We start from the raw sequence: 24,357 nt of genomic DNA, 5'->3' as shown, positions 1-24,357 counted from the left end.
CTTTCTCCATTCGTTGTAAAACAGGAAAACCGTTCGGTAAAACTGACACTAAAAGTTGTTTCGTATACTCTATTTACATTGGTTGGTAAGTGAATATAGTCGTCTAATATGGTTACATGTCCAGAACATAGGCAGATCACTGTGATATAATACACACTTTACTGAGTATTGTTTGCACTTGTCATCTATTTCACGCATCACCATGGCCTATATTTCATGACTCATTATCTTCATACGATTTCCCGAGTTGCTGTCTTGCAGTGGCTATTACGAATTGCAGGTACAATTTAAGCATGTTGTTATTTTAATTCCTAAATAACCGACATTAGTTGCCTGTCAAAAATAATGTTTGATTCAGTCTCACTTCAGAAAATCACTTTTCGTATATTTTAGTTTCAGAGAGCTTTTCTAGCTATTATATACTTCATGGACAGATTTGGTGTCACATATCTCAAAGTGTTTGAAAATTAATGTACATGTTAGAGGTTCCAACTTTTAATTACCATACAAAGGAATTTGGAGCTATAGACTCATTAAACATTTACTACCTATCTGTGTTTTATATTGAATGGTCATTAATGTTATCCCATGATGAAATTATCTAATGAAATGTGGGCACATGATAGCAATCTATGTACATAACCTTATAAGCAAATTGTTATCAGTAAGTTATGATCATATGTACAAAAACAATATTTACAATGTTCTTCTAAACCGTATAGCTGTATTTATCTAGTCAAACAAGATGTAAACTCCGATTTTTTAAACCTCAACATTAGTTACCATTCAAAGTTAGTTTTAAACATTTGGCGTATATTTCAACAGTCCTTGCCTTGATATGAGTTATGAAATCATGTTTTATAGTGATAAGTAGTAGATTGGTACAATTGATGATACTACTCTGCAAGCTACCGATATACGTCAGTGAAAACAACTGCCAGAACGGCAATTATGAAACGTACATGATGTGGCGTTTTGCTGTAAACATTACTGTATTTGATACAGTTGTTTTGAAGCATGTGTTCTGTCTTAATAATGAAGTAAATTGTTATAATTTAGATCTTAGTAAATATGGAAAGCATAAATGCGTTTAGCTTTGGTGAGAGGAATAGGGGTCATACATCTTTAAGTTTCCGGAGGGGCGGTGAAATTTTCGTTAGAACCAATATATTTTAAAATGTTCCTCTATATGAAGATCTGAATAAATGTAATGAACATAATACATTCGTTTATATGTATTTTTCATACAAACTAGAAATATTATATTATTTCGAGCTAATTTGGGTCACAAATATGTTATTTGAACACATCTAAGTCCCATCACTCCCTTATGATCTCACCTCACCTAACCATCCTCCCGACCACATAAAATTAAATGATTGGCAAATAATATATAACAAGTGTAGCGATGGTTGATTTTTTATCAGCTATAGTACATTTAAAATGCATTAGCATATTATGAATTTTAAAGAAAGAAACTGTTTTTAATAATTTTCAAAGCAATTTGAATGTGAAGCAGTCCTCTACAATAACACGTGCTACTGTATTAGAACCAATGCTGATTATAACACATCCAACATTATAATGGTAAATGCTATCCATATGGATCAGTCTTTCATGTGTCTTTATATCTGCAAAAGTATTCCATGAAATTCTTTGTCAGTGTATTGTCTTTGATATATCTCCCCCATTTTTCTAGGAGGTCTCTTCGGAAAGCCCTCTATCGGCTTTACTGCTAAACGTGAGAGGAAAGAAAAAGAAGGAGGTATGAAATTTGACCTATGGGATAATATTTTAGAGTAGAAGTTTTTGTCTTCGTGTCCTGCAATTTAGAGTTGCAGGATATTCTAGTTTAGTCTTTTCTATTTGGTAGGATGTTTTGGATTGTCATTTTCTGCCACTAAAAGCAGACGTAGTCACTGTATTTGGTACGAATAACGTCATAAGTACTCACTGCATTTTGGCGAAACTTCGCACATATCTCAACCTCTGACTACAAAATGCATGAAGCAGTATGAGCATTTGAACAATGCTACTAAAATATACTGACCATGATATTTTATTTTGATTCAATGACTATGTTCTTTTCAATCACTTATTAAAACGAAATGTTGCTTACGTTTATAATACTCATTTTGCCATGTTGTATGTTTGTACTTTGAAATGCATAGGAAGTGTGCACACTTTACTTTCATCTATGAACAATAAATAGCCATTCATTTTAAGAAAATTAGTACATATTTTATTTAAAAACATTGTCTAAACAGATCTATGTGTAGCTGGTAGGCTGAAAGTAACTTTTACTAGACAGGACGTATCTAGAGTGCCATAGTTGTAAGAGTAAACAGAGCAAATGATGTAAAGTTATTTTCAATTGAACCATTACATAGTTCAAGATGTACATATACTGATACCCCAGACAGGATGCTTTTCAACACTGAAACTCAATGTTTTGCATTTCGTATATTCGTTTGCATTATATATTTCATTTGTACTTGATTGGCTTGATGGCTGCCATTCTTGACTTGATAACAGACCTAGTACAGCAGTCTGTGACCCAGTGGTATTCCGATATCGTTGTTTGTTTAGCATTTTATTACGAGAGAAAATCATGTTGTGATAATGCATTACCAATGCACAGAATACTATACCAGTGTGAATTCTCTATTTCCTGCTTAGTAATGGTAGAAATAATATGCACAGTAATGGTAAAGACCAAACATAACAAATATATTGTTTTCAAATAATATTTGTATATGCACCCAAATCAATAAATATAAATTCTTATTGAAATGCTTTGTTGTAAACAAACTAAACAAATTAAAATTATTAACATGCTTGATGTCTAAATTACGACTTGAAGCAAAATGGGAATTAATAAATGTGTATTTTGTTGGACGTACTTGTATGAATTTCTATAATATGATATCAGTACACAGATTTTATGGCAGAACATCTAAGAAGATGTATTTAATATTTCAAACAGTCCACTGAAACGATCAGCATGGAGGAGGTGGGTAAACTGATTGCGCATTTACTTGATGACTACTATCTCCAGCAATACAGCCCCCCACCAAATGCTCATTCAGAACAAGGTAGTAATGGATGTGCGAAAATTCGTGAATAGCTTTCTAACATCATATTTTAATTCAAAGACACGTCCATGGTTCAGTAACCAACTGTTTACGGATTAGAATGTATAAATGCTGGTGATCTTTTAGTCATTTTGGGGTTTACATTCACTTGGGATATAGCTCGAGTCTGTGTGAAATATCGACCATCTTGATGAAAGTTCGTCTGCTTAGATTTGTGATTCGTAAGATGATGGAGTGAACAGCTGAATCGGTGAAACATTGCCATTGATGATCATAATGCATCAGTGTCTCCATAAAATATAAATATGTATTCTAAATATTGAGGCAATTACTCCTTTTCCCCCAGTTTTCAAAAGTAAACGGTTGGGATCATTTGATTATTCTCATCCATGCGTGATTAAACTCACGTAATATCTTATATATCATCCAAGATCGAGACTTCAAACTGGTTTATCATTGTTGATGGTAAATCGATATATACACATACTTATATTTGGGGACAGCGGCGATGAACCGATGTAGCGGGTTATATATTCTTTGTGGTGATCGTTATGGTATATAGAAATTGTATTTTGTATATTTCAGCTTCAGTATGTAAATTATATTTGGATAATTATAAGTTTCTGTCCAACCTGCACAGCATTCCGATGTGAAAGACATAATTATTCAGAAGAAACTTCTGCCTTTAGTGTATTGCATTTTCTCATATTTTTTCTCTAGTAAAGCATAACCAATATGACTTATGTTATGTTATGGTATATTGTTTTATACATGTGTAGCTTACAATCTAAAGGAATAGGTTTAGTTTTTGGAAGATATTTTAGCAGAGTTTGTGATATGTTATTATTATTGCATCGTTATTTGAATATAGTTGAGTCCAAAAATTGTGTTAGTAAAATTCCTAGCAAGTATGAGTGACATCTGCAAATGAAGGTTGGTTTACACATTGTAACATTTAACTTCTCATATGTGCACATGACGATACAATATATAAGACCAGGTCAAAATATCGTAAAGCTGTTTTACAAATCGTAAATGCTGTAACGTTTGTGGAACCTAGTTAGTTATCTCTAGTCCAGGAATGACACATACTGCCTATGTGACTGTGACTGCCAGTACAACATTAATTTCCATGTCATGTCTTTTAAATTTAAGTAAAACGTTACATAGATATGTCATTTGCTATCAAAAGGTCCAGATTTAAAAGCGAAACCACAGTTTGAGAACCCTTACCTGCATATGCTGATCTGGTCAGTTCTAAACAACCTGCAAGACATGGCAAAACTCTTCTGGAGTAAAGGGATGGTAAGTATATTTTGTTTGATAATTGCTTATTTCTGGAAATTAGTGATGAGCGAAGATGTATTTTGGCCTCATCTATCCGTTTGTGAGTATGTTTCTACGCCCATTCCTGACAAGGCTTCATGCTGTTTCTTCTTCTTCAAGCACCGGGGCTTTACACACGGCATTGTAAGTTGGGTGTATAATTCCAGCAAATGTGTAACCTGAATTGCTCGACTTTTTTACCATTTGTTTGGATTTTTCTTTACAGGTTTCGTTCCGATTACATCACAATCTGGAATTGCAGACCAAAATTTAAACTCCCCTTCACACATACACCCATTGAAAAATGGTTTTGAAACTTTGTAGGTTAGATACATTTTATTATTTCCTCTGTTCTTATTTTATAACGGTGATTGAAGACACAAAATATGTTTAGAACAACAATAATTTGTTCTGGTAAGTCGATATCTCTCTGCCAAACACCCTGATAGTAGAGTTGCACTGATGCTGTGTAACTATTTGGTTGTTGCAAGGCCTCACTAAGATTATTCTTCTGCCCATTTTGGAGATAGTTCTTTGACAATAACTCACAAAGGGTTATTCGACAATGCTTCTTATAATTGGATATCTTCCATAATTCCTGGAGAATGTACTGAAAATGTGTAGTCCTTTTATCACACAATAACAAAAAGCTCAGAAAAGTGTGCCTGAAGATAGGAGATATGCCTATATGGTACCTCTTGTGTGGGGCTTTATAGAGTCAATGAAAAATTAACATTAAGCTAAATTTAATATTACGTCATTTTGGAACCATAAAACTTGTTCTTCACGTCGTTAAAATTTTACGCATGTCGATTTTGCCATCCTTGATTTAAAAAACACTTATGACCATGTTTATCTAAATGTCAATATATTGTGACACATTTTTTTATAAGCGTGAAGATAATATGTTAATGCTTAAAGGTTGTGGAATTTTTGGCTTTGAATTTAAAGATTGCCAGAACTTAAGTTCATTGAACTTCTCCATTGTACGTGGCGCATCTGATTTTGCTTGGTAGATCAATATTTGTCGGTAATGGTGTGCTTGAATATCACACAATACTAAAACAAGTCATAAATACATATAAGGATTTTGTAATCGTAAGGATAATCTCTTGAATAAAACTTCAAATGAAATTTCAAGGCACATCACAAAAGTCCAGTTTTACTAATACATACATTCTTACATCATGATCCTCACTAACTCGGTTCTTCTGCAGTTTCGTATGCTTGTTGTGCTTTTAATTGTTTTCTGGAATAGGCTATTATCGTGTATCTTCTTTTTCTGCTCCTGAAAATGTAATTGTTTTCCTTTCATTGTTTCCTTGACAACGATATCGATTGTCATTTCTTGTACCTCTGAAGCTGGGTTCTCCCAATATTTGAGATTTATTTTCTTTGACATTCTTGACCGGATGCAGCCCAATGTCCTAACAACTGATAGACCTAATGAATATCTTAATTGCTTTAGGAACAGTCGTCTGTAGTTTCTGATGAGGTCTTGTTCCAAGTGCATTTTTGAACATACTTATATATAAATCTCTGTCCAAATGTTTGATACGTTGTGGCTCTTCCATATTCACCAAATTGTGAAACAGAATTGGCGTATCTTCACAGGCAAAGACGATACTGAGCTGTGATAGAGAGAGATATCCTGGGGAAAAAAATCAGATTTGGTTAGTCTATCGTCATGAACAAAGACATGATTACAAAGGGAAACCAGAATACCGCACTTACTCAGGGAACTTTTGGCAGAATTTCATCTAGTAATTTTAAAGAAAATAATTATTATTCTATATTCGATTACACTTTCTTCTTCCTTCTCCTCCCCAACCCAAGACCGTCATAATAGCGTTCGCTAAAGAAGGAAAGTCATCATGCAGGCCTGATGAACACTTTGTACATTAAGAAAATCACACTTTGACTTGCCACACACGATAAAGTTTAAAAGGTTCAGACACCAAGTCCATGCGGAGAAAATGGCAAATAATGTAGAAGTGACGGAGTCTCTGGATTTTAGAGTCGAACCAAGAGTTTCTGGACAAAGAATTAGGCATACATTATCTGTTTTATCAGGAAACGATCTTTGATTGCAAAAAGTAATAGTTAGTCTGCTTTATCGGCAAAATAGAAAATAGCACTACTACAATGAGTCTCAACAGATACTTTGTTTATAGCGATGCTTATAATTCTAGGAGTATGCTCAAATACAAAATATCCAGCCATTAGCCTTTTATTAGGTAATGATAAATGAAGTGGCAACATAAAGAAAAACCCAAACTGAAATTCATCTTTTCTACTAATTTTGAAGGGGCGGTGGCGGATGAGGTTCACATTATCTGTTAGCAAATGTCAAATGAGTCAACTACAAGAAGAGACAATTCAGTAAGATATAATTTTGTTTGGGTTGGGGCTATTTGCACTATATATATATATATATATATATATATATATATATATATATATATATATATATATATATATATATATATATATATATATATATATATATATATATATATATTTATAATTTGAAAATGTATCTGTTATTAATTTAGGTTTATAGCATTGGCACTTCAATTATTTCAAACGAAAGCCACTTTTAGATAAGCTTATACATGACTTAGTTTTGCTGAAACATGTTTTTCCTAATCAGAGGGATTTCCCGTACCTTAACCGAGACTACCACTGTGTACAAATCCAATGTTCTCTCTCTCTCTCTCTCTCTCTCTCTCTCTCTCTCTCTCTCTCTCTCTCTCTCATTCATTGAATAACAAAAGAACATGCTGCAAAAATTGTAGCAGTGCATATCTAAGAAATAACTAGTATATATATATACGTGTGTATATATATATATATATATATATATATATATATATATATATATATATATATATATATATATATATATATATATATATATATATATATATATATACACACACAAAATGTTGTCAGTAATTACTTCATTCTTGTAAGCTTGAGAACGTAGGTCGAATTTTGGGTTTTTTGAGGAATTATACGTAATAATGATGTCAAAATATGGACCATGATGTCTTTGGATTCTTTTACTGAGATAAAAATAAAAGACAAAAGAAAGTTTATTTCAGCGGAAACGTTTAAGTAATTTGTGCTATTGATTTGGTCTCGTTAAGTTACGACTGTACCGTTTACGATGTTTCAAGTTCAAATTTAATGAATAATAGTCAATCTAATTTGTCCAACTTGCTTACATTAGTGTAGTGCAACAAATGTTAAACAATATATGTAGAACAAATATCAATAAAATCAAAAGTATGAACACAAATTTATGAAGCGAGACTGACTTCAAAGGCTAATGAACATTGCTCATCAAATGAATGTGGATAACATTGATAGAGTAATTACACGAAGACTGACCTCAGGTCCTGGAGGGACAGGCTGCTTTACGTGAAATATTTATAGAGCTCAAGTCAGTTTAAAATAATTTTGTTTTGATCTTTTTTTATTCGAATTACAGCTATTTCAATGCTTTCTGACAATTGATAGTAAAACTTTGGGCAATTTTGAGCAGGTGGGAAAGCCATGGCTTGTGTCTCAAACTTGAGCGGTGATAATGTTTTTTTGAACTGCCAAAATACCTGAAATGCAGATATTTGTGACTAATGAAAATGTATTTGAATGCCTAACATGTCGAACAATGTCTACCTATCTGCCTTTCTTTATTTCTTGGTTTCATTCGCTGTAAAAGTAAACATGGTTAAATTATGCACGTATAAGCGAAGATCAACGCGAAATAACAATATGTACAAGAAAATCAAATGATATTTGAAAGACAGTTTCACTTAGGAAAAACATAATCTTCTCTATTAATCATTCTATAATATTATTTAATCGTATCTGCGTATTAGTCTGTATATATTCTATCGAAAACAATTTAGGTACTGATCACTCTTGGCGGCAAGTCTTGTACTGTTTATACAAGCGATGATTATTAGTGATTATGTCTGGCTGTTTTACTAAACATCAATAAGACCTCTTTTCCAAAACCACTGGACACAACGTGTCCAATGTTCACATTAACCTATATCCCAGCAATCACAGCTGGAAGTACAAAGTAGATTCATCTGCCAATGACAGCTTTCGAAAATCAAGCTAACATGACCTGACTAAACCTTGAAGCTCATTACATTTTGTTGAAAGTATCTAGGTCGTCATTCTGTATGTGTGTTGTTACTAAAAATTAATAAAACAGCAAGGAAAGGAATTGTATTAGTTGATAGTTAAATGAACAAAATTCACATTATGTCAAGTCTGAGGAATTTTATAAAACATAAAAACATATTCCGACAAGTGATATAGTCAACTGTCAGGTTATGAAAACCATTTGCACAATATCATGGAACACTGGTGTCTTTGTTCATTTAAAATCTGAAGCATTTTGGCATCATCTGTCTGTCAGTGTCTGACAATAAATGTTCAACACTAACAAAGTCATGCATTCAATTTCACTCAATGTCAAAAGTAAATATATTGAATTATTATAAATATTAAAGTTTAATATGTTTCAACCTCAACAAATTTGCGTTACAACTGAAAAGATTTAAAATAAAGCAATAATACTCACATCAGAAAGACCAAAACATCCTTCCAAAGTCTTGGCAAATGTTTGCATATTAGTTGATGGATGGATGTCTAAAAACCAAGTATACACAGCGTATGCGCTATCGTGTTTATTCTACAGTTGTACACTTACATCATACTTATCCGGAAGATCATTTTCAAGCTTCTTTGGATCTTGTGTGATAAAGGACAGTATAGAATATATGAAAATTTCCAAGACATCCTGCAAATTTGTACCTTCATCATATATTTTACAGGATTCAATGGCTGCTGCTCTTCTTGCACATGCTTTATACTCCTCCATGTCGAAAAGACTTAATGATGTAAAGCTTACGATTAAAGAGGAAATTGAAGCAAACAGTCGGTAAGATTCTTTGTAACATCTACTCTTGACTTCAAAAGCATAGAACAGAAGATTAATAATTGTTTCAGGAGCATACATATTCACGTGTAAAAAATCAGTTTTTTCTTTTTCATTCAACTGATTGCGTTGGAATAATATTTGTTATCATATGTTTTTAAAAATATTCATAGAGGATATCTACATTTGTTTGAGTAACAAGTGTTTAACACGACTTGTGAAGCCATAAGTGACGATACAAACCTTTCGCCTTGACCAGTTAAATCTTTATGTATGTTTACTTAAAAATGGCGAGTTGAGTGGGTTTTATCCATTGTGTGCTAAGGTGATAACTATCTGCATTGCTATATCGATTACAAAAAAAGTTTCTACATTTAGATTAATTTGGAGACAATGACCTTTTACATAGTTAGCATGATCATATCAAGCTGCGAATTGAGTAAAGCGTCAAAATAAAGCCCGTATTTCATGCGCGGATTGATAATGTTGGGTTGGGAAAATTTATATCATAGAGATCATTTTCTGAGCGTAAAATATTTAACAAAAGATTTAATTGTTGTATTTTGTTGTTTATTCTACATTCTTGCCTGATTGTAGTGTGGCATTGGCAAACATGCAGTTTTGCAACAGTAATCAATGCTGATTAATATTTTATTTTCAAGCACGCCTGTGCAGAGAGTCAATACTGCTGCTTACAAATACATCTGTTATATGTAATCACGGATTTTATTTCTCAATCTGTCGGACCGTTTCTGTCGTAAATTATAATAAGTAGCACGAGGCGCTGACACGATTCCTAAATTCTGGGTAAAGTTTTTTTTTTTTTATAAGTATGCCTTAACAGAAAATATTGAAGTGTAGGTGAGTGTGTCGCCTAACCCCAACACAACCAAACAACCAATTTCGCCGAATCGGAAGAGAGAGAGAGAGAGAGAGAGAGAGAGAGAGAGAGAGAGAGAACATTGTCTTCGAACTTATAAGGCGCAATGGGGTTTATTTTAGATGTTGATGGTCATCTATGAAATATCGTGAAACTGTATGATGCTGACCCAGCTGCCGACTAAACTGTCCAGGAGCTCTGGCATCTGTACACTACTGAACGTCAATCAGTTAAATTGGTAAATTGGACACACGTACCATACGCAGGCTAATCGGGGCGTTCAGTATCGATCCCTGATGAGACTTTGTTATGATAGAATCAACTGCAACAGCACTTCGATGACAAGGTTTATTCGAACCGCGCTGTCCGCACAACCGTCCCACAGTCGTCACCAGTATATCCTGAAGATTCACACTATTCCAACTCTGAATGGAGACAATGGTGACTAGTTTCAAACTTTGCGTTTATCAGTTGTTTCTGTGTTTGGAATGCCCGCCAAATCCTATAACAACGCAAGCCATTAAGGTCAATCACTCGGTAAAAGCTGATTGAGTGTCCCTCCCTCAATTTCTGTCCGAAAGTATATTAAAATAGATCAAATCACAGACTGGTTTTCAGACAAGAGGAGCAATCTGTACAATTCCAAGGATCCAGGCGTACCTTCTTTTTGCTGGTACAAAACCAAATCACCTGCTAAACATAACCATCAGTCCCAGGATGATATATTATGCAGTCGCAAGTGTAATTCCTTGTTTTATATAGGGGTCCTTAAGGTTTTTCACTCAAAATCAAAGCAGGTATGGAAAGTCGCCTCCGCATCTCCGATGTAAGACTTAGGGTTGTTAGCCATGTTCCAACTCGTCAATAAATGTGGTAACAACCATTAGCAAGATTTGTCAGACATAAATGATTGTAATATATATGGCTTCATCTTAATTAAGCTTTGTATTTACACTGAGGGCATTTTTATGTTTCCAGTTTCTATAATGGGAAAATCTTCACATGGATATATCTGCTTGTCCATCTGTATGTCACTACCTCCGTACACTTGTGGTATGTTTGGCAAATTTGTGCTGATATAGGGATGATATATTTAAATTTTCATCCATCACAAAGATTTGTAAAACGTTTCAAGCATATTTGACTTTGCTTTGTTTGCATAAAAACCGTGTTAGTTAGATTAAACATATAACATTTGAAATAGACAAATTAAATTAAGCTGTTTTTTATAAGGGATGTAAGCAATCCCTATTACATATGTCATTGCAATTAAGGATTTTGTTGCGCATTGTTAAATGCTTTTTTTTTGTCGCTACACACAGTAAAGCAACAACTACTTGAAATATGGAGATAGTAATAATAATAATAATAATAATAATAATGTAGTTGTATTTGTATTTATATGTTTATGACCCGGACTAGCATTGTATGATTTATATCGCAATGTGTACAGGTCTTTGCGTATTTAGGACTTATTAGACCTGTGTTTATTTGAAAAAAGGTTCTTGTTGACGAGATCATTAAAAAAAATCATTTAAGATCAACAAACGAAAAGTATAATGTAGTTTGATATATAGTTTTGAGGATGATTTCCATACAATTATGTTACTTGTTCTTAAATTTCTCCCAATTGCCTGACTTTCTAAGCTTGACTTTCTGCTGTTGGAATACAAATCAAATTCTGATAAGTTTTGCGCAATCTGACATGTTAGCGTCTGCACATATTAATCAGTGAATTCTTTTACTGGCTTAGCTGGTTACCAGTCTGGAAGCTACATCTATGCTTGCATTAATTTTACATTCACAGCTAAACCGGTACCATAGAGATCACAGGACAGTCCATGATAGACAAAATTTACACACAGCAATAAAATGTCTGACTGAAATAGTTCGTACTCTTTAAGCTGTATCTTATAAAATCGTGAGAGGATACATACCGTATAAAGTCATATCATGCAGAAACTTAATAATTTCAGAGATAAGTTTCATCCGGGAAAATGAGTGAGGTCATCTTATATCTGTACCAGTTCGTTTACCACGACACTAATCAGTTTATATGCATCGAATGCATAGTTATATCATACAGATCTTGGACGTGTTTGGTTTCGAACTAAAGTACAGTTCTAGTAAATTGGTTTTCTTACGTCATTTGCACTATCTTACTTCTAAACACGTGTAATACGCGGGACTTTTTTCAGTGGTTTCGTTTGTTAGCCGATTGTAAGAATTGGTCAAACTGTTTGCAGAAAAAGAGTTCCTCTGTATATTATGTTACTGTCAAATTGCTTTTGTACTCTACGTTTTAACCGGTGCGTAGTAGTTATAGTTATATTATAAGCATAACTTGTGATCCAATTGGTTGCCGTCATCTAGAAAACAAAATGCCAAAAACGAATGCATTTTTATCCCATTAGTTTTTATGTCAGTGGGGCTATTAATTGTTGCACTTAAATCAACTATTTCAGTTAGCTGAGATTTAAATTTAATCCTCAATACCCATGTGCTCGGATTAGTGTAAAAATTAAGGTGGTAAAATTAGTGTATGCATTTGTGCCATGGTTGATGCTGCATTATTGATCGGCTACGTATTACATTTGATTAATAACATCATATCGTTCCGATCTCTGATGTGTGGGGATATGTGAAATATGACAGTGGCATTCTAATACCTAAGCTCGGTTTGATACTACTGTAATGACCGTATTGCCAATCATTATTTGAGCGAGGCTGGATGACCATATATCAGATAGATAGATTTTGGGCATATTAATAATGAAATAATATACGTATGAACGGTTACAGTTTGTTAAAACGACCTCTTACGCTTGAACTTAAGGCGATCTTCACAACGCCAGTGGAGGTGCAACAACAACGGTACATTTCAGTAAACTTCTTCAACAGTTTGGTTTGAAATTGTGCGAGACTGCATGGCTCTTCTTTCGGGAAGTTCTTTATTTTAAAACAGTTGCGATGAGTATTGCATAAAAATCTGACAGGCGAAGAGGCAAAGATAGAATCCTTTCTGTGGTCTCATTTTCTCGAAAAGACGATAAAACGTATTGGAGAGACTGCTAAACATTCTATATGCTGATTTTCTGACTTTCCGCATTAGTTTAGTCATAGTAAATACGTACTAGAGGACAACATACTGATATCCAAATTAAAATGAAAGGTTCTGAGTGTATGCTGTAGTTCACGGTTGTATCATATTGCACATTAATCTTCACGTTTAGACTGCCTGCATTGTCTGGGAATTTGTACATATTCGTCTTCTGCAGTAATGCAAGAATATATTCGAAGGATATGGAATACTTTGGATTACATTTGACGAGGATTTCCAACACTTTCAGAGCATGTCTTATGGCAGATGCTACATTTTCACCTTTCTTCGGATGGGTTGTAAGTTTTAAACCGTATCACTGTGTATCCTAATTAGCAAGACTTGTTTCTTTGCTTCTTGTTTTCTTGCAGTACAACTGTGACAACGTATTAGTATTAACTTCATGAGGTTTTATTTATCTATATCTGGAAACTCACATTATATATACATACATACATATATATATATATGTAATCATTTCAATTAATCTACGATACATCACGATCTGTAACAGTATAAGAAAGACATTTTATTTCCTTGCTAAAGATCTCTGCGCAAGAATTTCTTTGTCTGCTGGGACTTATTAATGCAGTACCTAACGATACTAACTTATGTCATCTATGCTATGTAAAATATATGTATTGGACCAGCGGAAACCCAAATCACTGCCTGCTGCAGCTAGCGATCCAAGTTTCGGTATACATGTGGTACAATCTATGCAATTGGGGAGAATCTTAATGGCATAGAACATCTATCCTCTTAGAATTATGATTAAAATTTGCCAACCAAATGGAGAAGAACACATACCTCATAGCACCGTTGCAGCATATCAGTCTGGTATGTCACATTCAGGGACGTTTATTGTATACTATTTACCTGGAGATGTAAGCATTATTAAACAAATGTTAATTTCAGGTTCCCAGCAATTACATTAAACCTAGCAGAGTGCACGTCCGATTTAGTAGTGAAAGGCAATATGGATGATATTTTGACAATCTCTATACCAAGGGGATATAACATTTGTCCTAATGGCACCCAATAGTTAGCTTAGGATGGCAGATTATGTAAGGTGGTGGTTGTACTCCTAGTGTATTTTGATCAGGGAAGTTTTATAAAAGAACGATACCTCACGCCGAGAATGGGATTATCATAATGCATTTGGAGTACATGTCCCTTAGCTTCTAAACATTTTAATCATGAGAGGTTTGCTTATTAACTTATATAACATCACTAGCAGTGAAGATGGAAAAGTAAATCAAGTTTTTCGATATCTTGTTATTTATGTCTCTACTTACGGCCATATATAAATAGGGTCCCTTCCCTTCCGATTTTAACGATTGGAGTCCACGTTGATTTTGTTTGGGACTTCAGGGCAGTGTAAAAAACTATTGGTATTGAAGTCTTGCTCTTACTCTCTGCAGTCGTTGATTTAAACTCTGGTGCTAGTATGTACATAGTTTGTGTCGGCCCATACATGCATTGCAGATGATGGTTTACTGTCATGCACATGATGGTTTGCTGTAGCGTTTTCATTTGTTCCAACTCAAATTCGAACAGAAGTTACTTCTTTCAAGAATACGTTTTCGTAATTGTTATTAAGTCCCCATCGTATTATACACAGAGTCTTTACATGGTTACCAATGTTTTAAGTTCCCAGTAGATGAAAAGAGTATCTGCTTGTGTGGATGTTGGGGAAAATTAGCTCAAGTTTGAAATGTTACTTTTTGAAATTAAATTGTCATTGAGTGATAGCTCGTGTTTGACATGTACATTTGTATATAAAACCAAGAACTCCTGAGTTGCATACAATTGATGAGAGTTTTCCTTTATTGTGGACACATATCTAACAGGTCGAACAACATATGTATTTAATTCATTATTATTAAAGCTTAAATTTTTATAACACAATTTAAAATGTGAGTGATTTTTACAGTCTAACTTTATATTTACAGCGTGTTCATGGATTTAGCAACTGGGGTTTTGGAACGTTGCTATAGAACAAATGAAAACTATGCACATGACCTATTGAGTGGTGATTTATTTGAATGGAATGAAGCATCTTGTATTTTAATTGCCATGAAAACAGAAAATCAAGCATTCATCTGTGCGACTGCATGCCAGGAAGTCTTCAACAATATCTGGATGGGAGGGATGACGCAGGAGAATGGCATTCTGAAGGTTAGTAAAAGCCACACATGTTTATGTAAACTTTAACAAGGGGTGAAGAGACAATATACATTGGTCATGTTCCCAAAGATCAGGCAGGCTATTGTTATCACTTCACCAAGTTGTCAGATATAATACGAGATTAAAACTAAACATGTCATTTAGTGTTTTCCATTGTCTTCAAGAACATAGATAGTTGGTCTGTTAGACGATCACTATTTGCACAACTTTGACTATGGTTGTATAATGTTAAAGCAGAGATGTTATGAATAGAATGTGATGTCGGTCTACAGATAGATGGTAAGTAGGCGATATGTTACTGTAGTAAGCAGATAGCAATAAACATTTATTACTTTAAAACAAACAACAGCATTGCCATCATTAATTATGGATAATTATATCGTGAATCACTGGACATTTGCCTAGTTTGGTAAACTTAAATGCGACTAGCTCCATGCATTTTGAAATATTCACAATACAAAAACTATAATCTTTTATTATAAGGCCTTACTTTGAATAATACATATTAAAATTGCTGTTCATAGTTACGACTTTTCATTAAAATAAGCCACGATTCAGATACAAGTAGTGTTACGAGTCTCTGCTCTTAAAATAAGTATAAAAAAGAAAGAAGACAACAATCTTAGTACAATTTAACAAATAATGTATTTCCAGAGAACACAAAGTGAAAAATAAGAAAAATGAACTTACGATATTGCGAATTAAATCCAAAATAACCCAACAATTAATGACACAAGGCCTAGTAATAAAAAGTCCTGAATGAAACTCAGTTCAAGTTCCGAAGTGATCCAAAATTGAAGGCGATGACGTGTCTGTTATGCCCCAAGAAGTACTGATTTATCAACAGTCTCTTGTTGAATCACAGAAATATTATTCCAGGTTTGCATTCAGCATAACTTCCAGTGAATCCAAGAATTTTATCACATCATATTTGTATTTTCAGAGAAAATAATCACCTGAATTCATTAATTTGAAGAAAATAAAAATGCAGCCAAAAGTGGTCACAACACAACGCAACTTAAAGTGCTAGATGTTAAAGCACGACTGGTAAAATCATCGCAGTCACAAGATAATATAGTTCTCAGCTTGATGTTTGGTCCCAATTTGCATTTTCTGAAACCAACCATTCCCTAATGGAACGAAATCTTCTAGAATGATCTAATGAACCTTGGTTATTTACAACAGAATGGTCTACAAAATTCACTTAGTAATCTTCAAAACCCTGACCGTAATTGACATATTTACTCCTTCTTTGTTTACCTGAATAAAAAAACCTGATAATAGGCTCATACAAATATAGAATAATGAAACTGTTATTAGTTGTTTACGTAAATTAAATTTAAAAAAATAAAAATAAGTCAGTTAGGTCAAGCAGACATAAAGTCAATTTTGGACAAGGTCAGTTCAACCAAACAATATTACATTACAATAATATGTAATAAAATAAAAATAAATAAAACCAAACAGACAAACAATTAAATGAAGTACACATAACAGTAGTGTTTCCATTGTAATTACTGCATGAGAGACGTGAATTCGCATCATTATTCTTCATGGGTGTGGTAAGCTATAGGACGCATATTTTCAAATGTCAAAACAAGTTTAGATTGTCCTACCGTTCACTCAGAACCAACACTGGTTTCGTTGCATGTTGCAGGGGAACACTTGTACAGATTGAGGAATGTTTGTATAGTTGTATGCATACTTAACCGTTGGTATGGCACGTCGTGTTAAACCTGGCCATGCATCCATCTGTCAAACCATAGTAAAGGAATATGCTTAGGTAACTTTTATATGCGATGTAGTAGAATATGTGTATTGTACAAATACATTTCTGATCTCAGGTCTGCATGATGTGAACAGGGTCATTTCTTTGTTCAAAATGTCCAAATATATTGAATTGTGTTAACTTTATATCATTAGTTATTTGTTGCAGTACCACTGGAGCTACAAAACGACATCGTGTTACATCAAGCGTAAGGAATAGAATGTTTCAGAGAACCTTCATACGATGTGCCTTTTGTGCACATAACACATTACATTAAATGCTTGCAGTGACTGTGCAGGTTGCATTTGTAATGACATTTGAAACGCATGGAAAATAAGATCGAACATGTGTCTTTTGTCGCTTCTCTTGCAGACAATTGAAAACGGATAAATGAGAAAATATGGATTTTAATATCTTGCTACGTTCCAATTTTCAACAATTCTACGGTTTACGGTCTAGGGGCCTAACATTACGGCCATTTATAATATGATGTTTGCACCATTGCATTATGTTTGAAACGTTCGTTATCATCTTCGTCCAAATACTGTTACACGGACAAGAACGTCTTTCTGAATAACAGTCGAGATTTTTTTTTCTGTTTCAACTGAGTTAATATTAGTTTGTATATATTCGTTGGAAACAGGAAACTTGATGAGCTGTAAAAACAACCCTTGATGATTGTCTCACCTGGTGTGGCAGTCAACGATGGAATATTTTCGCGTGTTAATGCGATTACTCAAGTTGGAAGTTTTATATAATCTTGATCCCAACGGATGTTATATACTTGACCTTTAACAATATTATACTTGAGTGTACAAGACAGTCTAATAACTCTTTGTTTAAACAGATATTCGTCAACAAGTGGAACAAAATTGCTTTTGTTAGGTCATCAGTCACTTTGTAAAGTCCAAACCCTCATCACCGCAGTCAGGATACATTACATATATATATATATATATATATATATATATATATATATATATATATATATATATATATATATATATATATATATATATATATATATATATATATATATATATATATATATATATATAATGCTAAATCTAAAACTCGTTCGCCTTTAAGATATAATGTTTAGGAGCTAGGAAACCATCCAATTCAGAACTGAAAATAATTCGGTCATCGGTCATACCAAGTTTTTCATCCTTTCCTTCGCTGGTTAGTATGCTTGTAGATGCATCCCTTGAACATGTTACACTTTGGCGATCTTTTCATCTACGTATTGTTTTGTTGTAAGATTCGTATAATCAACATACCCTTTCATATACGAAATTAACACACCAGCGTCTCTGTTCCCGCTGTTTTCAGTCATTTCAGCCATGTTCGTTGCGACACCGTCTTTTCACCTGACAATACTTACTTACATGTCAAAATCAAACGCTTATATTTATTAGTCTGATCTTCAAAAATAACTAGCTCACCTGGTTCCATGTCAACATCATCAGGACTAGTGAACGTTGTCTAATCCCATCTGGTGGCATACCTGGTCAGATGCACACCAGCACGGTGCTATATCGACATTACCTAACGTCTTATCTGTGCAACCATTGGAGTCGCTAATAGCAAAGTTTGTTATTGTTGCATTTATTTCACCACTGACTTAGATAAGTGTAACGTAACCGAGGTGTTATTGTGTTTGGCCACATTATGTTGAGTGACTTGTATATGGGTCAACCACACGGCGACATCTCCAATCAATTATGTTCTTGAAAGTTTCGATGTCATCCCACAATTGACCTTTATTGCATTACGAATATTTCTCAGCTGATTATCACTAAGACGCCATTAACTTCGTGTATCAATTGGCCACTTGCACGCTCCATACACAGGCTCTTGTTGGAATGAATCACAGCATAACTTTTGAAATTAGCACCAGCTGGTGATATACGTTTAATAAAATGCATGCCACTAAAAGGGTTGTTTGATTAACACCAAGTGTCTCAATGAAAACTAAAAGCTCGGGTACTACGTCCGACATTCTTGTTGCGAAATATGCAAACCAACGTTCTCGTTTTGATGCCAGTCCATGTAAAACAACAAATTATGATATGCACGTGCACTATGAGGAATGTTTTCGTTAGTCGAGCCGAGTGTTTTCAGGACGTTCATGATGAGCTTTTAACCGCAGGAGCTTCAGCCAGTTCCTAAGGTGTTAAATATCCCTTACTATGGATTTGAGTATTAGTTCGGTCGAGAAGCCGAGGAATGACTTGTAAAACATGTAACAAAAAAACCCAAACTTGAATCGAAGTTTCGTTGGAATGCATCATACAGATTTAGCGAAGAGGCCAAAAGAGCTGTTATATTCGTTTACAGAGACTTCCGTAGAAAGACACAACAAGATTGGTTATCTTAAGAATTATTTTCGGACTGAAACAGAATAAGGAAGACCAAGCTTTTAAGCCGAAAAGAGGTTTATTTAATATAGTTCAAAGCAAATATTGTCTATGCAGTCGAGTGAATCCCCTGGTATATCTTATGCATGCGAGGTTTGCTACATAAATTAAATTTCTGATGGTAGAAGCATTGAATATTCGAGCAATAATGAAGATATATAAGACCAAATCAATTATATAAATGTTTTGGAGTAATAATATTAACATTTAATCCGAACTCACCGATCTTTGCAATATCGATGAAATTGTGGTAAAACGGGGGCAGAAGAGGAACGAAGCAAACACTAAAACCAAAATTCAGAAGCTATTATTAAAAGTGATGAAGCACAAACGTTTGAACAATTTACAACGATACAATATATTTTCGATGTTGTTGCTTTCATAGGAACGAAGTCTATTCGTGTAATACTCAGTGTAATACTCAGTGATGGATCTATTAAGTTACGCTGGGCTGATGATATGTTGGAACGAATGTACGCTTACATTTGCAACGTTATATGTTGATTCCGAAAAGAGGAAGCCCATTTGTTTGAGGAAGCCTGATTAAAACGTTCGCGTAATGTATTCTATAAAGTTCTATATAGGCATAACCTCGTTATTATTGTATCTTTTGATGCTGATGAAGAGAAAAAAGGGTATCTAGTATGTTCAACATAATGAGAAAAGTTTGTAAATTGATGAGTTCCGTGATGTGATTTAATAAAATCAAACATATGTGAAAAGTCCAATGACATTGGAACTCAGCAAATGCAAACGTGTATACTACGAAACATTTGAGCTATGCGGCAGAACATGTCATTATTAATACTGTAAAACACATTTGCAGGTGTTACGTACTGGATACAGTGCTCGACCATATCTATCTTAGATGTGACATTTAAGTCAATCATATAATCAACCTTGCCGACCACGTGGATCTGTTTGTGAATATATCACGCGAAAAATCAAAGATTGGCAGTGATACTTGTGACTGTATAAACACTCAAGACCCGTGATTACACAACCACCTGTGAATTACCAAACATATACAGAAATAAATTGAATAATAGCTAGGTTGAAGCGATGCAGTTTGTCATTCTGACAGAGTACAAAAAGTAAAACAATTCTATTAATTTCCTTTTGTAAATATGCCAACTGTGCATCAATTAAAACAAATCATACAACATCATATAATGCGAATACACACCTGAATTATTGAGAGTTGCAATGGATCAACTTGTTCATCATCGGTTGCTAGTCCACCACCGGTTGTCAATACGACAACAAGAGCGATGGTAGCACTGAAACATTTTGCACTTTAAGGTAATATAATAAAAGCAAGAGGTCAAAGAAAAGCTGACGCTTGCATTATTAGACCCGTTGGAGTAAACCTTTCGTGGTAGTTAAAATTAACAAGACCGTCCTTTGGATGAACAAACACACATTGCATCTGTTATTGCAACTGAATTTACCAAGTATGTTCATGAACGATTATAGAAATCACACATGCCTGAATTAAAATTTCATACGCGATGACATAAAAAAAAGTACGATTATCCCTCATATATATATATATATATATATATATATATATATATATATATATATATATATATATATATATATAAACCAGATAAAGACGCTCGACTACTGTCAACAAATATGGTTTCTGGAATTACATTATCAGTATTACAAAACTCTAGCCACTCTGAACATAAAGATGTTACTTTTAATGCGCATTTGGTTATGGCGCTTAGTTGTGGCAAAGATGGATTTAAAAGTACTACACCGTGGATTCACAGCGCTGATGTTACAATTCTGAACCACGTCGACATCCTGAAAAAATTTGAAACACTTAACCCAGGTAATTCTGTTATTGTGATAACTTGGAATAAAGGCTTTATCTGCTTTATCTGCTTACACTATCCCCTCATGGATAATGTAGATGAGCCCAGATTGATTGGCTGCGCTGAGAGACGTGAGTGATTAAAATGTTTAAGTTCGGTATCGCATTACAAAAACTATACTTACATGCTTGTATATAAGACCGTACAACTTCTCACTGACCCTGACTTCTAGTGTGGTGGGATTAGTGAAGAACTCTTGACGACAATGATGTAACAACCCGGCAAACCCATTCTCAAATATACTGCAGTGCAAAGAAAGATGAATGTCCCTTATATGTCCTTTGACTTTCAATCTCTGAACGTTCCGATGTAATGCCCTGTTTATCCATGCTCTGCTTTTAAAGACGCGTCACCAGCAGACATCATTATGACCCGTCCTAACATGTATCAGTAATCCGCTACCACTCATTGTTGGATATGTGGAGGAGCTTTTAGCTTCACCAATAAAAACTTCCTTGACCATGGTCACATCAAAGGTCGTTCATAGAAGCAGCGCCCAGCTCACATAAGTCACAGCTGAGAATTTACCCAGTAAAACAAAAATTCGTTTAGTGCTTCATAAGCTGCGTGGGTATGGTCGCTTGATCATTAAATCCGTAGGCACGGTATCAAACACACAAATAAGTGTTCTTCCAAACAACATGAAAATTACATGTAAAATGTAGTTCATTGATTCATTACATTCGTCTTTGGACAGGTTAGTGAGGAATCTAAAGGTTGAAATATTAAAATTACCTGTCGATACATTGCCTGGGTGCTAGCAGCCTGGACGCTAACGACCCCAAACATCGACCTGTTAAAGAGAAACCGTTGCAACCGTACGAGTACACGAGTGAGTGGAATACTTTTGCAGAAACTCAGTTGCTAAATATTTACCCGTTTAAATCATCTGTGACTCGAAAAGGCATTTCTCCCAATTACAAACGAGCATCAAATGGCAGTCGTTTACTAATCCGGATGGAGATTTACTTAATGCACCAAACTAGTATAAAATCTTCGGATGGAAAACAATATTGTATTACACGTGCAAAACCGGCAGATGTACATGCGATTGGGAATGAGTATAACCAAGGTCAATCGATTGTTTAAATTGCGTCAACACATATTCCTGGCATCAGAGATACAAATGCATAAAGATCTGCCCATCGATTACGTACACGATAACGTGGAATACATTAGAGACCTTTCTGATGGATCTCATTAGGTGTTTGTGCATCAGATCAAGCACGTAAACATGTTTAGCACTGGTAGTAAAACTTTCATAGATTTTCTTTGGCTAACCATACTCAAGCTACCATAATAGTAACTTTATCAAGCTTGCTAACGTTTCCGCGTCGGCTTCACCTTTACCATAATTAGTATATTTTCATTTTTATTTGCTGCTTTTTGTGGCCATTGTTTGCTTGTTTCTTTACATCGGAAAAATACTTTTCACGAGTGGACTATTGTCCATGAGGATTTCAACCTCATAAAATAATCTTGGCTTTCATACCTCCTTTGATGATCCATCTTCGTATTTAGTTGCTGAATAAAATCTGCTTCGTGGTGTCGACGTAGACATATATATTTGATGCTTGCTAAGTGGACATGTCGGTAACATGCATTATCAACAAGATTTACTGGTGCTTCACCAGGCTTTGGTCGGTTGTTGTTGGAACCAAGGCGTTAATTAAGCATGTTACTTGACCCACATTAATTGTTACCAGGAATAGTGTTATCACCAGGATATTTACCTCACTGTGTTCCTGGTAGTTATGTTAATGGCAGTTATATTATTGCATCAGCTGTATCAGTGTTGGGCTTTATGCAAACCTGAAGTTTTAGTTCCACCGATATATATGGAAGGTCTAGTAAACGTAGACTTCTTTTCTCTCGATCAAACAAGAGTTCCAGTAATCTCAGCTCGTCCATTCCGTGCTTAAACTCGGGTGGGTTGGAGCTGCTTAGTCTTCGTCTGAGATCGCTTTTCATCAGCTAGCAAACACAGTGTGTCTTCGCCGGCTTTTAGACTAGTGATCAGAGCATATCGCCAGCTGGACCTGTCTAGAGCAAGCTCTTCCCAGGTGCTGACATCGATGTCAAGGACTTTCATTCGCGGTTGCAGTCATCTATGAAGAGGATGTCACCGCCCGATCGACCCTGTGCCAGAGGCAAGTTTCGAATAAAGAAGGCCTTTGGTGATCCGTGCGTCATCCATACGGCGTACATGGCCCAGCCATCTGATGCGACGTTGGCGAAGAAGCGTGACCATGCTAGGAATCTTGGCACGTTCAAGCACCTCGTTGTTCGTTACTCAGTCGCTCCAGGTGATCTCGAGTATGCGTCAAAGGCATCGTATGGGAAAGGCTTTCGGTCTTTTCTCTTGTGAGGAAGGCATGGTACACGTTTTACTGGCGTACAGGAAAGTTCTTAGCACTCTGGCACGGGACACGGAGATCTTAGTGTTCAGAGTCAGCATGCTCTTGTTCCACACTCTCTGCGACAACCTAGAGAGTTGTTAACGCCTTTCTGATTTGCTTGTTGAGCGCAGCATCGACCAGGAACTTGTTGGTGATGGTAGAGCCGAGGTACGTAAACTGACTGACTACCTCAAGTTCGTAGTTGTTGATGACGATGCTTGGGGGGTCCGCGCACTGAGCGATCACGTTAGTTTTCTTTAGGCTGATGGTCAACCCAGACTCATCGCAGGCTTTCCCTGGTTTATTCTGTAATTATAAGACAGGTAATTCTATCTA

The 24,357-nt window shown here is 34.9% G+C and overlaps 1 protein-coding gene across 4 annotated transcripts in view; it reads left to right on the top strand.

Moving 5' to 3' along the window:
* The window catches only part of LOC149771138 (transient receptor potential cation channel subfamily M member-like 2), a 69,493-nt gene that overhangs the window by 3,621 nt on the left and 41,515 nt on the right, over positions 1–24,357 (top strand). For all 4 annotated transcript variants that reach the window (XR_016418406.1, XR_016418405.1, XM_089948806.1 and 1 more), the window contains exons 2-6: positions 1,700–1,765; positions 2,987–3,095; positions 4,288–4,400; positions 9,278–9,384; positions 15,314–15,539. Coding sequence is in view for 2 of the 4 variants with exons in the window: in XM_089948806.1 (XP_089804932.1) it covers positions 1,700–1,765; positions 2,987–3,095; positions 4,288–4,400; positions 9,278–9,384; positions 15,314–15,539 (621 nt within the window). In the remaining 2 variants the exon portion in view is untranslated. The remainder of the gene's footprint in view (positions 1–1,699; positions 1,766–2,986; positions 3,096–4,287; positions 4,401–9,277; positions 9,385–15,313; positions 15,540–24,357) is intronic.

The sequence above is a fragment of the Sinohyriopsis cumingii genome, unplaced genomic scaffold (assembly GCF_028554795.1).
Source record: "Sinohyriopsis cumingii isolate HCF-2022 unplaced genomic scaffold, ASM2855479v2 utg002106l, whole genome shotgun sequence".
NCBI classification, from domain to species: Eukaryota; Metazoa; Mollusca; class Bivalvia; order Unionida; family Unionidae; genus Sinohyriopsis; species Sinohyriopsis cumingii.
This window is presented reverse-complemented; position numbering and strand designations above follow the sequence as displayed.